The 13,804-nt window shown below is 55.8% G+C and overlaps 1 protein-coding gene across 2 annotated transcripts; it reads right to left on the reverse strand.

Moving 5' to 3' along the window:
- Positions 1 to 4,728: 4,728 nt before the first annotated feature.
- On the reverse strand, positions 4,729 to 13,034 carry NFATC2IP (nuclear factor of activated T cells 2 interacting protein). Of its 2 annotated transcripts, none has more exons than XM_019492605.2 (10): positions 12,977 to 13,034; positions 9,712 to 9,789; positions 9,515 to 9,640; positions 9,001 to 9,058; positions 8,760 to 8,868; positions 8,604 to 8,684; positions 6,119 to 6,299; positions 5,881 to 6,025; positions 5,609 to 5,730; positions 4,729 to 5,514 (listed from the first exon to the last, which is right to left on the reverse strand). In XM_019492605.2, exons 1-10 carry the CDS (start codon positions 12,986 to 12,988, stop codon positions 5,356 to 5,358), a joined length of 1,071 nt encoding a protein of 356 aa, XP_019348150.1. In that variant the 5' UTR covers positions 12,989 to 13,034; the 3' UTR covers positions 4,729 to 5,355. The 2 variants fall into 2 exon arrangements, with proteins under 2 accessions (XP_019348150.1, XP_014460915.1); XM_014605429.3 differs by having other exon boundaries at positions 9,515 to 9,643.
- Between the last annotated feature and the right edge of the window lie 770 nt (positions 13,035 to 13,804).

A 13,804-nucleotide genomic window follows, 5' to 3' on the forward strand; every position in this document is an offset into this window, starting at 1 on the left:
AGCTCCCCCCTGCAAATATTGATCAGCCACTCACATAAAAAAAGAGGTAACATAACTCCCAAAAGCAAACTGTTGAGTGAATGAACATTTGTATTGGAAACAAAGCAATCCCCACCCAACAGGTGTTGAATGGGGAAACCTCAGATCGTGCTAACTTTGATTAGACATTTTGCCCGTTTCAACCAATGCATATGCCTCATGCTACATAATGTCTGCCTGCAGCAAAACGACAAGCACCACTACCGACAACATATTTAATTGGCCCATTTGACCACATCATTATCTGTTATGACTCTTAAAAATTGCATTGCAGGAATAATGCTTGCAAAGACAAGCACTCAGAAGTCAGGAAATGTCAGAATTGAAGGTTGCAGTAGGTATGCATTGTGATATACCCTTTAATTACATGGTCAGGTTAATTTTTCTTTTTGAGGGAACTAGCTCTTACAGTTTCAGTCTGAATGAAATGTATCCAATTTACTCAGACATCCTTGGTGCGATGAAGATAAAGTAGGACCTTGCTTTGAACAAAAAAAAAAAAATCCCGTGCTTTTTTTTTTTTTTTTTTTTTATATGTAAAATCAGCTAACCTATGTCATATAAATACTCCCTCATTTATACTAAAATCAGTGTTGGATTCACTCCTGCCTGGCATGTGTAGAACAGCTGATATGCCATGTATAACGTTTACCCGGGTAAATATACAATTAACTTTCCAAAGTAGTGATCCTGGAGGCAGTGTGTACTGTAATCAAGCCTCAAACATCTGCTTCATCTTTGTTTCATGAACAGAAAGTCTCCTCCTCATCGTTCCTGTCTGTGACTGGTATACGCTTTCCTGGAGGAAGCATCACTGTGGGTACTGTGGAGGAATATGAGGCTGTAAAGGACATTGGTGGCAAATTGAAATGACAAAAAAAACCCAACCTGAAGGGCAGTGCTTAGTGTGTGTGATCCACGTCATCCTTTGTATTGCACTGAAAACCAAATACCCGCTCAATTGAGGCATCAGACTCAAGCAGAGGGGTGGGCTGAATTTTGTACCTGCAGACTGGGATGTAAATTCAGACCTATATATGCTTCTGAAGTGCCTCCCCACCCCCAATCAAGCAGAGAATACAGCCTTCGTGCAGCATTGAAACATTAAGCTGTTATGCATGCCTTATTGTCACATTCACCTCTCAGTGAGAAAATCTGCGCCGTTAACCTACTGCTATTTCTGGCCCTTATTTTGCCTCTTTACTGATCATTCTTTCTTGATTTTTTTCTGCTTTTCCCAGTTGTTTTGTCTTTGCTCTACAGCAGGTCTTAGCCCCACGAGCATCATGCCCACCTCCAGCCCTTCTGCTAAAATAATCAGTCATTAAACAGAGCGTGTTGAAACTAAAGTGGCTTCATTGGGTTATAAACTTGACGTGCCAATCCAATTAATAGGAGAAATGGCATTCCCCCCGCTCCCGAGTCATTTTTTTCCAGCTGCTGGGAGACTCAGGCCGACATCACTGCAGTGAGGATGCTCGGGTCACATTTGAAAGGTTATCGCTTCACCCATGAGGCTCAGCTTCTGGCAGCTCATGTGAGCAGGATTTGGCTCACTGCCTTTCTTATTGTAAAGTGATGGCAGTAAATGGGATGTGTCTAGTCATATGGTAATAGGAACTGACTGTTTCATGGCAGCCATGATTCACTCACTCTGCATTCAGAAAGGTCAGCGCTTGCTGCAGAGTAAGACACAAATGTCAGCATCGCACTTCTGTCTTCCTTCAGTTATTCCTGGAATATTTCCCTCCCCACCCAAATAGCAGAAATAACCATTATTCCTAGCGATGAAGGTTCAGACATTTTCCATCTGGATGGTAGAGAAGAATTAAAATGGCCTCTCCACGGCTTCTTGATGGTCACATTACTGGAGTGAAGGAAGGACCTTGCTCCATCCTTGGAATCGGCTCTTCCTTCCTCGTGTTCACAAGCTCATGAAAAATGGAACGGCGCACTGGTGATCGCACACCTACAGTGACAGCAACGTGCCTGGTTACCGGCTGAGACTGCAGGATGGCACGTTGGGGTCATGGCAGGAGCAGGGGGCGCTGAGAGGCCAACGAAGGGTCAACCCCAGCCTATGGGGGGGCGGGTCACAGAGGGTTCATGTCTCCCCATAATGGGGGGTAAGGTCACAGTCCAATTCTTGGGGCAAGAAGGGTCACAGAGAGGTCAACATGGGGTTACTACAAGCCACATTGGGGGTTATTACAGGTCAAATCCCCCCTAATTAGGTGAAAGGTCACTGACTTTTGTGGGGGGAACCAGGGGTCACAGAGAGGTCAATGCAGGGTTACTATAGGTCAAATCCCCCCTAATTAAGTGAAAGGTCACCAATATTTTGGGGGGGAAACCAGGTGTCACAGAGTTCAACCTGGGGTTACTACAGGTCAAATGTCCTCTAATTAGGTGAAAGGTCACAGCCAACATTTTTGGAAAACCAGGGCTCACAGAGAGATCAACGTGGGGTTACTATAGGTTAGATTTGGGGTTGCTACAGGTCAAATCCCCACCTAATTAGGTGAAAGGTCACCAACTTTTGGGGGGGGACCAGGGGTCACAGAAAGGTCAATGTGAAGTCATTGCTATAGGTCAAATGCCACCTAATTAGGTGGAAGGGCACAGCCAAAATTTTTGGGAATCCAGGGGTCACAGAGAGTTCAACATGGGGTCACTACAGGTCAAATCCCCCCCGAATTAGGTGAAAGGTCACCAACTTATTTTCTAGGCAAGTCAGGGGGTCACAGAGAGTTCACTTTGGGGTCACTACAGGTCAAATCCCCCCCCCGAATTAGGTGAAAGGTCACCAACTTATTTTCTGGGCAAGTCAGGGGGTCACAGAGAGTTCACTTTGGGGTCACTACAGGTCAAATCCCCCCAGTAATTAGGTGAAAGGTCACCAACTTATTTGTTGGCAAACCAGGGGTCACAGAGAGTTCAACTTGGGGTCACAAGAGGTCAAATCCCCCCAGTAATTAGGTCAAAGGTCACGAACTAATTTTTTGGGAATCCAGGGGTCACAGAGAGTTCAACTTGGGGTCACTACAGGTCAAATCCCCCCCGAATTAGGTGAAAGGTCACCAACTTATTTTCTGGGCAAGTCGGGGTCACAGAGAGTTCACTTTGGGGTCACTACAGGTCAAATCCCCCCAGTAATTAGGTGAAAGGTCACCAACTTATTTGTTGGCAAACCAGGGGTCACAGAGAGTTCAACTTGGGGTCACAAGAGGTCAAATCCCCCCAGTAATTAGGTCAAAGGTCACGAACTAATTTTTTGGGAATCCAGGGGTCACAGAGAGTTCAACTTGGGGTCACTACAGGTCAAATCCCCCCCCAAATTAGGTGAAAGGTCACCAACTTATTTTCTGGGCAAGTCAGGGGGTCACAGAGAGTTCAACTTGGGGTCACTACAGGTCACATCCCCCCAGTAATTAGGTGAAAGGTCACCAACTTATTTTTGAGGGAAGCCAGGGGGTCACAGAGGGTTCAACTTGGGGGTCACGAGAGGTCAAATCCCCCCAGTAATTAGGTGAAAGGTCACCAACTTATTTGTTGGCAACCCAGGGGTCACAGAGAGTTCAACTTGGGGGTCACGAGAGGTCAAATCCCCCCAGTAATTAGGTGAAAGGTCACCAACTTATTTGTTGGCAACCCAGGGGTCACAGAGAGTTCAACTTGGGGTCACGAGAGGTCAAATCCCCCCAGTAATTAGGTGAAAGGTCACCAACTTATTTGTTGGCAACCCAGGGGGTCACAGAGAGTTCAACTTGGGGTCACGAGAGGTCAAATCCCCCCAGTAATTAGGTGAAAGGTCACCAACTTATTTGTTGGCAACCCAGGGGTCACAGAGAGTTCAACTTGGGGTCACGAGAGGTCATATCCCCCCAGTAATTAGGTGAAAGGTCACCAACTTATTTGTTGGCAACCCAGGGGTCACAGAGAGTTCAACTTGGGGTCACGAGAGGTCAAATCCCCCCAGTAATTAGGTGAAAGATCACCAACTTATTTTTTGGCAACCCAGGGGTCACAGAGAGTTCAACTTGGGGTCACTACAGGTCAAATCCCCCCAGTAATTAGGTGAAAGGTCACCAACTTATTTGTTGGCAAACCAGGGGTCACAGAGAGTTCAACTTGGGGTCACAAGAGGTCAAATCCCCCCCAGTAATTAGGTCAAAGGTCACCAACTTATTTTCTGGGCAAGCCAGGGGTCACAGAGAGTTCAACTTGGGGTCACTACAGGTCAAATCCCCCCAGTAATTAGGTGAAAGGTCACCAACTTATTTTTGAGGAAGCCAGTGGTCACAGAGAGTGCAACTTGGGGTCACTACAGGGAGGGTCCTATAGGCTGAGCCCCCTGAGCTGAGGTGAGGTGGATGCAGTGCTCCTGGGGCCCCCATTGCTTCCTGGCTGGTCGAAGGGCCATGGTAGAGCTGTGGGCTGGGAGCGAGGGGCACGGCCGGGGGCAATGGCGGGGAGTGGGCAAGCAGGGCAGGTGCTATGTGTCTGCCCTCCCCACCTCCCCCACACGTCCCCATTGCCACCCTCCAAGTCACATTCTATCCTGTGACCCAACCTCCACTGCCCCCATTCCCATGGGAACCAGGCCCTCCGCTGTGTCCATCCACCACCAGATGCCAGGAGCCCCGTCTCCTGGGTCCCCCCCGCTGCGAGTGGAGCACAAGGCAGCCAAATGGTTCCAAGTCATTTATTCATATGCATGGAGGCCAGGGGGCGGAGCTACCCCAGGTGATGGCACCAGGGAAGAAGCAGTGCTGTGACATCATTGTGGCCACTCACCAACCCCTGCCCAGGTCTGGGCCCCACCAAAGTCTGAAGTGATGTGAAAGAGGGAATCCTGACAGTGGGCAGGGCCTGATGTCACTCTCACTGCAGAAAGGGGCCCAAAGCCAAAGGGGAGGTGCGTAGGAGCTGAGGCCTGGTACTGTTACATCAGCTGGGCCCTGATGACATCACGGGGTACAGAAGGGGAACCTGGCCCACTGCAGGCCTTAAATGGCAGTACTAATGGGTCACATCACAGGTGGGGATTTCCCAGTGGGCAGCTGGGGCTAGGCTGGCGACAGGGAAGCAAGGATGACATAATAGGCTAAGATGTAGAGTCACACCCTGATGACATCATCAGCATGGTAGGTGGGGCAAAGGCCAGGCCCTGATGATGTCACTGCCTGGGTAGGCCTAGGTCTCAAAGACATCACTAGCAGATGAGTATAACTAGGTCCAAACTTGCTGATGTCACCCGCAGGGTGGGCAGGGCCAGGTCCAGCCTCCAATGACATCACGGCAGGGTTGGCAGAGCTAGTTCCAAGCCTCAATGACGTCGCCAGGCTCCAGCCCCAGCTGCTCAGGGGTGTCGGAGGGTGGCAGGAGGCGGCCGTCAAAGACGAAGCGCAGTGGTGCTGAGTCCAGCCCAGCTGCTGCGCGGTACCGCCCCATCAGTCCGGACAGTGGCGCCGTCTGCGGAAAGAGGCTCAGTGCCGAGGCTAGGCTCCCCAACCCCACAGAACCCAGGCTCTTGGCCCCCCTGCTCCCACCCGAGGACCCCTCTCACCTTGGGCACGCTGAGCGTGAACTGGGAGCCTGGGTCACGACCCCGCACTGTCAGGCTGACCTCATCGGGAGGGGGGGGTGCCTGCCCCCCGGCACCACTGTCCACCGGCTCCACCACGCAGTCTGCGCGACACGCACAGCTCAGCACCCCAATGCCCCACTCAGCGAACCCAGATGTCTGGGCTCCCAGTCCCCCCACTCCAACCTGCCCCAGAGAACCTAGGATTTTGGGCCCCCGCTCCCCGTGGGGAATCCAGGTGTCCGGGTGCTCACCAAGGATGTCAGCCACGCCCAGGCCAAGGGCACGGGGGGTGGCGCTGAGCTCCAGCAGGCGGTCGTGCCACAGCAGCAGGACACGGGAGGACGGCACGCCCAGGAGCTGTGCCAGCTGCTCAGCCGCCCGCTGCAACGGCTGCGTCTGCAGGGAGCAACGTGTGTCAGGGAGGGGCAGGCGGCCCAGACCTCCCACCCCCAGGGTGCATTCCGCAGAGGCGGCACAACGGGGACTCACCGGGCCAAGGGGAAGGCGGTGCAGCTGGCCGCGGCACCGCACCTTGAGGCGCAGCAGGGGGCTGGCGGGCACGGGGGCAGGCTCCTCCAGGAGCACCACGTCGGCATCAGGCTCTGTGCACAGGCTGCGCTGAGCTGCCGACAGCAGCGAGCTCAGGCCCTGCAGCTGCTGTTCCACCGCCCTGTGGGGCCGTGGGCACAATCAAGGGCAGGCTGGGGCGCCCCCACACTGCACTATCCCCCATGCCACCCCTCATGTTCCCCCCCAGCACTTCCCCCCACACACCCCAGCACCCCACATATACCCCAACACCAGCACGGCCCCCCACACACCCTGCCACCATCCATGTGCCCCCCCACACACTGTCTCCCGGAAACCCCCTGACACCCCAACATACCCCTCCAGTCACTCCCACTATCAGTTACGCTGTGTGTAAAGGACCCGTGCGAGTGCTCACATCTGTGGTGTGAGATGGGAGAGAGGCCTGGTGAAGTCTGTGGGTAGGGGGGAGTTTGCTGTAGACCCCAGGCCCTAACTCTAGCCACCAGCAGAAGTTTCCTGGGCACAGGCCCTGGTTCTCATGGGGGACTTCAATCCTCCTGATATCAGTTGGGGGTTCAACACTGCCATTCACAGGCAATGCAGGGAGCTTTAGGACGGTGTTGGGGACAACACCATGGTGCAAGCGCTGGAGTGGCTGACTTAGGGCCGTGCTCCTTGACCTGCTGCTCACACAGGGGATTGGTGGGGAACGGAGCACTGGATGGAAACTCAGGCAGCAGCGACCGCGAGAGGATTGAGTTCAGGATCCTGAGGAGAGGGAGGACAGAGAGCAGCAGAGGAAGGACCCTGAACTCCAGAGAAGTAGACTGCGAATGGCTCAGGATCCCTGGGGACACCAGACAGAGGGGGAGAGGGGTCCAGGAGAGCTGGCTGGACTTTAAAGAAGCCTTACTGAGAGTGCAAGACCAGCATGCAGGAAGACGAGCAAGTCTGGCAGAGACCAGCTGGGCTTAGCAGGGAACTCCTCCTTAAAATAAATCACAAAAAAGAAGCTTGGAAGAAGTGGAAACTTGGAGGAAGAAGAAGGGAGGAGTATAAGAGTGTGGCTGGGGCAGGCGGGGATGCATTCAGGGAGGCCCGAGCGCAGCTGGAGCTGAAGGGGAACAAAGATGTTGATACAAGAGGAGGGTCAGAGACGTGCGGGTCCCTGACTGATGAGGGAGGCAGCCTGGTGCTGGAGGATGCAAAGCAGGAGGAAGTGCTCGATGCCATCCTCACCGTTGTCGTCACAGGCGAGGGCAGTGCCCAGATGGCTGCACCGGGCAGCAGTTTGGGGAGGAGGGGAGCAGCCCTCGGTGCTGACAGAACAGGTTAGGGACTATTTAGAAAGGCTGGACATATACAAGTCCATGGGGCTGGGTGGGAGGCACCCAAGGGTGTTGGATGATGTAACTGCAGAGCTACTGGCCATGATCAACATGGTGATCAGGAGAGATTACGGATGATTGGAAAGGGGCAAACAGTGCCCATCTTTAAGAAGGGGAAGGAGGATCCAGGGAACTACCAGCCCCACCTCTGCCCCTGGAAAAATCATGGAGCAGATCCTCAATTCTACGCACTTGGAGGAGAAGGTGATCGGGACCAGCCAGCAGGGACTCACCAGGGGCAAGTCATGTCCAGCCAACCTGCTTGCCTTCTATGACGAGGTGACTGGCTCTGTGGATGCGGGGAGGCTGGGGGATGTGGCGCACTTTGATTTTAGCAAGGCTTGTATACAGTCTACATTCTCGCAGGCAAGATAAGGAAGCGCAGGCTGGATGAATGGACTGGAAAGGGGATAGAGAACTAGGCTCAGACACTAGGAATTAGTGGCTCTGTGTCTAGTTGGGAGCTGGTACCAAGTGGAGTGCCCCAGGGATCGGTTTTGTTCAATACTTTCATCGCCAGCCCGGAAGATGGCACTGATGCACCCTTACCCAGTCTGCAGACAACCCCAGGCTGGGGGGAGTTGTACAGACACTGGAGGGTCAGGCTGGGATTCAGAGAGACCTGGCTCAGCAGCAGGCTGGGCTGGCTGACAGGCTGGGCAGCAGTTCTGCAGAAAGGGACTTGGGGGGGTTGCAAAGAGCACTGTTCTCAGTGGGGGCAGGTGACAGGACTTATCCTGAGCAATGGGTGCAAGCTGCAGTAAGGCAAGCTGAGGTTGGATACGAGGAAGAATTTTCTCCCGAGGGGGGTGGAGGAGCACTGGAATGGGCTCTCCGCAATGGTGCTGAAGTCTCCATCCTGGATAGACAAAGCCCTGGCTGGGATGATGCACTTGAGGCTGGTCCTGCTTTGGTCCCGTCCTACCCTCATTCTGGTGATTCTCTGGTCCCCAGACCCCGCCTCTACCACTGACCTAGAGCCCCGAGACCCCTTGCAGCCCCCCAGACCCCTCCCCAGACCCCCACCCCTCCCTCTGCCGCCACAGCCCACTCACCGGATGGTGTGGCGCGTGCAGCCACGGCGCCGGCGGGAGGGGACCGGGCTGGGGGGCGGTGACGGGGATGTGGGCCGGACCCTGAGACACACACAGGGGGTGTTGGGGGCGGATGGTGCATAGACCCTACCCCGCCCCCACCCCCCCAGCACTCACAGCATCTCTGGGCCCTGGGCGGCCTCAACCTCTTCCTCCTCCTCTGCTGGCGCTGGCGGGGCTTGGCACGGGGCTGGGGCAGGCAAGGGGGGGTCCTCCAGGTCTGCATCTGGGGGGGCAGGGAATTAGGGGGGGTGCCCCAGGGAGGGGACTCCTCAGAAGCATTACCCCCCCCACAGCAGTGCCCTTCACTCCCAACCCACAGCCTCCCACGTGACCCCCCCCAAATGGCCCCCCTTACCTCTCTCCCAGATAGAGGGGGGCACTTCTAGGGGGCACAGCTGGAAGCTCCTGTTCACCTGGGGGCAAGAGAAGGGGGAAGGCTGTTACCCACAATGCCCGGCTGCACCGAGAGGGCCCTCTGCCCCCTCCCAACACCAGGTGTGAGATAGGGATGCCCGAGGTCTGTGGGGGAGCCTGTGGGGACTGGGAGCCCAGATGCCCAGGGTCTCTGGACTAGGGGGGATGGGAGCCCAGACACCCAGCATCTCCTGGCTAGTGGGGTGGGAGTCAGGATGCCCGGGATCTCTGGCCTGGGGGGTGGGAGCCTGGATGCTGGGGGTCTCCAGTTTGGGGTGGGGGGAGCTGGTATGCCCAGAGTGTCTGGACTAGAGGGGGTGGGAGCCTGGACACCTGGGGTCTCTGGTGGCGGAAGAGCCCGGACACCCGGGGTCTCCGGACTAGGGTGGGGGTGGGAGCCTGGACGCCTAGGGTCTCCGGGTCACAGGAGCTGAAGCGGCACACAGGTCACTCACCTTGCTGGAGTAGACGGGCACAGCTATAACCCTGGTGCTGGGCGGGAGGCGCCGACGCTTGGGGCGAGGGGGCGCTGCCACCCTTGTGTCCCTGTTGCTGCCCCCTGTGCGGCGCAGGCGCACGTCCTTCTGTGGGAGAGGAGCAGGGTCAGTGCTGGTTGTTCCCCGGCCCCCAGCCCTCGTCCCCCTACACTCACCAGCTCCATGTCACTGTCGCTGTCACTGCCGAACTCTGGCGGTGGCCTCCGGCCCTGCTGCGGGGGGGCCCCCATGGCCTGCGGGACAAGAGCGGTCAGAGCCCACGCCCCGCACCCTGGCAGTGCCCCCTGCTCCCGATCCCTGCCCCAGCGGTGCTCCCCGCTCCCAACCCTCCCCCCCAGCAGATAAGGCTAAAGTTGGTTCCTTATTCCCAGTTCCTAATTCCCGGTTCTTTTTCCAAAGTGAATCTAGACCCAATAAAAACTAGTTCTTAATGAACTAAACAACCTAAAGAGACAGAATTTCATTAGCTACGCATATGTACTAATTAATATGTAAAATAATATTTCACATCAAGTACAGGGCCCTAAACGAAGGTCAGATTAGGATGGGATTATGGGGCAAAATACTTCTTGGGCCACCCCACATTTCGTGCTGATGCCACTGGGGGACTGTCCCAAAGAACTGTGACCACAGTCCTGCCCGGCCCGAAGCATGGTTTGGCTGTGCCCGCCTGCCAACTAACAGCCCCCATGCCCACTATACTAAGTATAATGGCTTGAGTAAGAAACTGGCTTTTAGGATGGGATTATGGCTAGAAATTCTGCTTGGGCCACCCATCAGAATACCTCTGTGCGACCAGGGGACTGTCCTGGACAATTGTGACCAGAGACTTGCCTGACCCAAAGCACGGTTTGGCTGTGCCAGGCTGCCAACAGACAGCACCCCAGCAGCTGTACTAAGTACATGGAACTGAATAAGGAACTGATTTTGGGCTGGGATTATACCCAGAAATCCTTCTTGGGCCACCCCAGACCATGTCCCTGTGCCATGGGGGAACGCTTCTGGAGATCTCTGATCAGAGAACTGCCCAACCCAAAACGCGGTTTGGCCGTGCCAGGCTGCCAATAGACAGCACCCAAGCCACTGTGCTAAATATATGGAACTGAATCAGGAACTGGATTGTGGGCTGGGATTATACCCACAAATCCTTCTTGGGCCACCTCAGACCACACCTCGGTGACACCAGGGGATGCTTCTGGACACCTCTGATGAGATACTTGCCCATCCCAAAGCACAGTTTGGCCATGCCAGGCTGCCAAGAGACACCACCCCCCAGACACTCTTCTAAGTATCTGGAACCAAATAAGGACCTGGATTTTGGGCTGGGATTATACCCAGAAATCCTCCTTAGGCCACCCCAGACCACACCTGTGGCACCGAGGGACTCTCCTGGACATCTCTGAACAGAGACTTGCCCAACCCAAGACGCGCCAGGTTGCCAACTGTCACCCACCCCCAGACACTGTGCTAAATATATGGAATCGAATAAGGAACTGGATTTTAGGCTGGGATTATACCCAGAAACCCTTCTTGGGCCACCCCAGACCATGTTTTTGTGCCACTGGGGGACGCTTCTGGACATCTCTGACCACAGATTTGCCTGGCCCAAAACGCGATTTGGCCATGCCAGGCTGCCAACAAACAGCACCGAAGCCACTGTGCTAAGTATATGGAACCGAATAAGGAACTGGTATATGGGCTGGGATTATACCCACAAATCCTTTTTAGGCCACCTCAGACCGCACCTCTGTGGCACCGGGAGACACTCCTGGACATCTCTGACCAGAGATCTGCCTAGCCCAAAACGCGGTTTAGCCGTGCCAGGCTGCCAACCGACACCACACACCAGACATTGTGCTAAGTATCTGGAACTGAATAAGGAACTGGATTTGGGGCTGGGACTATACCCAGAAATCCTCCTTGGGCCACCCCAGACCACATCTCTGTGCCACTGGGGGACTCTCCTGCACATCTCTGACCAGAGATTTGATCAGCCCAAAACGCACTTTGGCTGTGCCAGGGTGCAAACTAACAGCACCCCAGCCACTGTGCTATATTAATGGACCTGAATAAGGAATTAGATATTGGGCTGGGATTATTGCTAGAAATCCTTTTTTGGCCACCACAGACCATGTCTCTGTGCCACCGGAGGATGCTTCTGGGCATCTCTGACCAGAGATCTGCCGGGCCCAAAACACGGTTTGGCTGTGCCAGGCTGCCAACAGACAGCACCCAAGCAACCTGGCACGGCTATACCGCGTTTTGGGCCAGGCAAGTCTCAGTTCAGATATGTCCAGGAGTGTCCCCCCGTGCCACAGGGATGCTTTCTGGGGTGGCCCAAGAAGGATTTCTAGCTATAATCTGAGTCCAAAATCCACTTCCTTATTTGGGGCCATATAGTTAGCACAGTGTCTGAGGGGTTGTTTCAGTTGGCAATCTGGTGCGGCTAAACCGTGTTTTAGGCCAGGCAAGTTTCTGGTCAGAGATGTCCATGAGTGTCCCCCGGTGCCACAGAGGCGTGGTCTGGGGTGGCTCACGAAGAATTTCTGGGTATCATCCCAGCCCAAATTCCAGTTCCTGATTCAAGTCCACATACTTAGCACAGTGGCTGCGGTGCTGTGTTTTGGCAGCCTGGTATGGCCTCACCGCACTTTGTGCCAGGCAGGTCTCTATTCAGAGTTGCCCAGAAGCATCCCCTGGTAGCACTGACGTGTGGTCTGGGGTGGCCCGAGAAGGATTTCTGGGTATAATCCCAGCCCATAATCCAGTTCCTGACTCGGTTCCATGTACTTAGCACAGTGCCTGGGGTGCGGTCTGCTGGCAGCCTGGCACGGCCAAACCGTGCTTTGGGCCGGGCAAGTCTCTGGTCAGAGATGTCCAGGACAGTCGCCCGGTGCCACAGAGGTGCGGTCTGGGGCGGCCCAAGAAGGATTTGTGGGTATAATCCCAGCCCCAAATCCAGTTCCTTATTCAGGCCATTATACTTAGCGCAGCAGGCATGGGGGCTGTTAGCTGGCACGGCTCTTTGGGACAGTCCCCCAGTGGCATCAGCACGAAATGTGGGGTGGCCCAAGAAGTATTTTGCCCCGTAATCCCATCCTAATCTGACCTTCGTTTAGGGCCCTGTACTTGATGTGAGCTGTTATTTTACATATTAATTAGTACATGTGCGTAGCTAATGAAATGCTGTCCCTTTAGGATGCGTAGTTCATTAACAACACGTTTTGAGTGGGTCCAGATTCGCTTTGGAAAAGGCACCGGGAATTAGGAATACGAAACTGGGAATAAGGCCTAGGGACCCGGGAATAAGAAACTGGGAACAGGGAGCCGGGAATTAGGAACAACGAACCGATTTGAGACTCATCCCCGGCCGTGCCCCCCGCCCCGCCCGCCTGCGCCCCCCCACACGCACGCACGCACCTGGTCGGCCATGGCGCCCGTTCCCGGCGACCCGCCCCGTAACGCCCCGCCCCGCCCCGCCCCGTAACGGCTCGTCTCGCCTCGCCTCGCGCGCCCATTGGCCGCGCGCGGCAGAGCGGAAGCGCGTGTCGAATGAAACGAGCGCCCCCCCTCCAGCGCGAGGCATTGTGGGAGTTGTAGTTCTCGGCTGGGCGCAGGGGCTGCGGTGGGCAGCGCTGGGGTCGTGGAGGGGCTGCAGGGCGGGGGGCACCGCTGGGAGCGGGAGCGGGTGCCCCCTGCGCAGCGCTTTCCCGGGGCGGTGGCGACGCTGGTTGTGCTGATGAGCACGTGCGTGCACCGATACACGCGTGTGCACACGCGCCCGCCCCCAGCACTGGTCCCCCTCAGCTCCCCGGGGAAGCGCCCTGCGATGCAACAGCCCAGGGCCACTTCCCTCCCCGCAGTCCCTGACCGGGGACGCCTCCGGGGGCCGCAGGAGACCTGGGGAAGGAGACAGCAGAGGCAGGGGCAGGCCCGTCAGGGGAAGCCGAGGCCCGGTGGGGGCTGCTTTGTCACCCCTGAGGCAGAGGAGATGCAGCAAACCCCACAAAGTGACCTCATGAAGCCTCGCCCTCCTCACGGGTGTGTGCGGGGCTGAGCTCTCCCCTTCGGGGGCCCCGGAGCCGTGCCGCACGGACACGGGCCGGCTGGGCACCCTCCAGACAGACGCTCCTGGCAGTGAACGTGCCATCTTCACTCCCCTGTAGTCACTCGGCTCCGACCGCTCCCAGGCTTTCCCACTGGATGCGGTGGATCCCGCAGCTGGACGGCAAAGGGCACCTCCTCTGT

This window comes from Alligator mississippiensis, chromosome 14, assembly GCF_030867095.1.
Source record: "Alligator mississippiensis isolate rAllMis1 chromosome 14, rAllMis1, whole genome shotgun sequence".
NCBI lineage: Eukaryota > Metazoa > Chordata > Crocodylia > Alligatoridae > Alligator > Alligator mississippiensis.

What these genes read in the sequence shown, in the direction of transcription:
- NFATC2IP (XM_014605429.3), bottom strand. An exon ending in GGGCGTGGCTGACATCCTTG is followed by an intron (nt 5,731 to 5,880) that starts GTGAGCACCCGG and finishes CGTGTCGCGCAG; the next exon opens with ACTGCGTGGTGGAGCCGGTG. An exon ending in TCACGCTCAGCGTGCCCAAG is followed by an intron (nt 5,515 to 5,608) that starts GTGAGAGGGGTC and finishes CTCTTTCCGCAG; the next exon opens with ACGGCGCCACTGTCCGGACT.